Here is a 2,448-nt window from a genome sequence, read left to right on the forward strand (position 1 = left end):
TCACAACTCTCGAACAATTACAATCGGATTGAATAACTACAATTGTTCAATTACAGATTCCGGTGTTCTTTCATCTCCGACAAATATAAAGTATAGAATTTTGTATTTGCGATAAATACATTACACGTTTCTGAGTATTAAATTTCGCTCTTTATTTTGAATCATCCAATATCCATGACTTGACATGTATTCGAAACAGAATCCGAATTAATTATGATGAATTATGTGTAATTATGATTAAAATAATATAAATTAACAATGACAATAAACTAAGAAAAATTATAATATATAGAAATGGACTATTGCATTTTAATCAATATTATCAAAATCTATTGTATATTTGTTTCATGATTGAATTGTTACAAATTCAGTTATGCCGTTTACATTGTATATTACTTGAAGGAAAAAACAAATCGTACAATGTTTTACTAAATTATTGATAATTAATGCTATTGACTATTTCTAAAAAATTGCCGTTAATTATTGGTGCAGTTTTATTTATTTAGAAAAACGTTTGCGGCTGTTTCAAAACCTTATAAAATTAATCATCATTTTTTTAGACACGCCGTGACATAGTAGTAGAAAGTAGCAATAAATATGTTTATTGTAGACCATGTGATCTAGCATCTCAAAAAAGTATTAGGGATTTTGCAGAGCAATTTAAGAAAGGTATATACCATATCCTATGTTAGAGTATGAAATGAAATGAAATAACATAGCTTTGTTATATGTATAAAGTGTTCATCTATTTTTGAATACTAAATTGGGAAGAAATTCTTCGTGAACTTATTATATCTAAATCAATAGGTCTATAGCATAATTTGTATTATCTGTTTCCATTGTAGAACACAAGAAAAGAAAGCTTCACATTCTTATAAATAATGCAGGAGTAATGAGATGTCCTAAGATGTATACCCAAGAAGGAATTGAATTGCAATTTGGTGTGAATCATATAGGACACTTTTTACTAACAAATTTATTGTTAGACACTTTAAAAGATTCTGCACCATCAAGGATTGTAAATGTTTCAAGTAGTGCACACAAGCGTGGCAAAATTAAATTCGACGATTTGAATAATGAGAAAACCTATGAGCCTGGCGAAGCATATGCACAGAGCAAATTAGCTAATATTCTATTTACAAAGGAATTGGCAAATAAATTGAAAGGTTTTGTCATTTTAACAGAAAATAAAATTTATTTTTGAATAAATAATACAATCGATAAAGCATTATTTTTTATGTCATATAGGAACTGGTGTTACAGTGAATGCCGTCCATCCTGGTATAGTACGAACAGAAATAACGCGATATATGGGAATTTATCAAAACTTTTTAGGTAGATTGGCTGTAGATACTCTTTATTAAAACCAATAGTACATTAAAGTATGACATTCGAAGAATATTGTATAAAATTTTCACGGAGAAATATTAAAAAATACGGCAATGGCAGTAATTATTCGGACGTGTCTCGGAAAAAAGTAGAATTGCTCATAACTTGGTGCTGGATCATCTGAAATCAAAAACTCAAAGTTCATTCGTTAGGTAACAGTTTTCCCCAGGTAACGCTGGGAGGGTTTTTCGAAATTTCAATTTTTCACTTTTTTGGAACACTTTGAAGGGAAAATTAGCCGCAAATTTTTCAACAAATTTTCGCAAAATCGGCTAATGACAATAAATCATTCTTTCAAGCAGAAGGAAAACGGGAACTATTAATGCTTTTGAATTATATAGCTACCTCTTGTCCTCTCCCTGAACCTACCTAGAAGGAGTTTACCACTCGTCATCGTAACCCTCCGCCAAATACCAACAATAAGAAGCTGTCCCTTGATGATAAAATATATTCAAAGCCAACGATATTTACAATATAATCATCGGAATAGCTCAAGCGACCGACAACTATATCGATCAAATATTTCTCTGCTGTACTTACTATATACTTAATACGACGACTGTGTAATTAATGCATAAGAAATAATAAGGCGATGGTAGATGTATCGTTCAATGTTTCAATATGTCGGAGACGAAAGGACGCCGGGGCCCCTCCTAACCTCCTAACATTGTAATCTAGAGTCTACTATAGCCGTAATGAAACAATCGCAGTTATCCAAGCTGATGGTAACTGTTCGGGAGTAGTGACGGTGAGCTTTGGCTCGGGGCGACAGCCTGCCGCCCAACGTAGCCACGGTCAACGGGGCGGGCGCTCCGTCTAACGAAGGTGCGGACCGGTGTTATGACCCTCATTAAAGGGGCAATAATAAATTAGAATCGCACTTTCCTCCAACTCTGTTGTCATTGTATATTCTCAGAAGCATTCTCGGACTTTCCATAATTAAGAAGGTTTCGCATACCTGATGCACAATACGTCTGTCCTTTCAACCGTGTTTCATACACCAAACAAATGAACAACTGCTTAGGCTTTACCAGCCTGTTAATTAGGGGGCCCCCTTAA

General features: G+C 33.5%; 1 protein-coding gene across 1 annotated transcript; it reads left to right on the forward strand.

Moving 5' to 3' along the window:
- The first annotated feature begins 446 nt into the window (after positions 1-446).
- LOC143303943 (retinol dehydrogenase 13-like) lies at positions 447-2,102 on the forward strand. The gene is made up of 4 exons (XM_076626159.1): positions 447-491; positions 561-669; positions 846-1,166; positions 1,249-2,102. The coding sequence occupies exons 1-4, from the start codon at positions 447-449 to the stop codon at positions 1,362-1,364; spliced, it is 591 nt and encodes a 196-aa protein (XP_076482274.1). The 3' UTR covers positions 1,365-2,102.
- Positions 2,103-2,448: the final 346 nt, after the last annotated feature.

Source organism: Bombus vancouverensis, chromosome 17 (genome assembly GCF_051014615.1).
Source record: "Bombus vancouverensis nearcticus chromosome 17, iyBomVanc1_principal, whole genome shotgun sequence".
In the NCBI taxonomy this organism is placed as follows: Eukaryota; Metazoa; Arthropoda; class Insecta; order Hymenoptera; family Apidae; genus Bombus; species Bombus vancouverensis.

What these genes read in the sequence shown, in the direction of transcription:
- LOC143303943 (XM_076626159.1), top strand. Translation starts at nt 447, where the DNA reads ATGCTATTGACTATTTCTAAAAAATTGCCGTTAATTATTGGTGCA. An exon ending in TGCCGTTAATTATTGGTGCA is followed by an intron (nt 492 to 560) that starts GTTTTATTTATT and finishes TCATTTTTTTAG; the next exon opens with ACACGCCGTGACATAGTAGT. An exon ending in ATTGGCAAATAAATTGAAAG is followed by an intron (nt 1,167 to 1,248) that starts GTTTTGTCATTT and finishes TATGTCATATAG; the next exon opens with GAACTGGTGTTACAGTGAAT.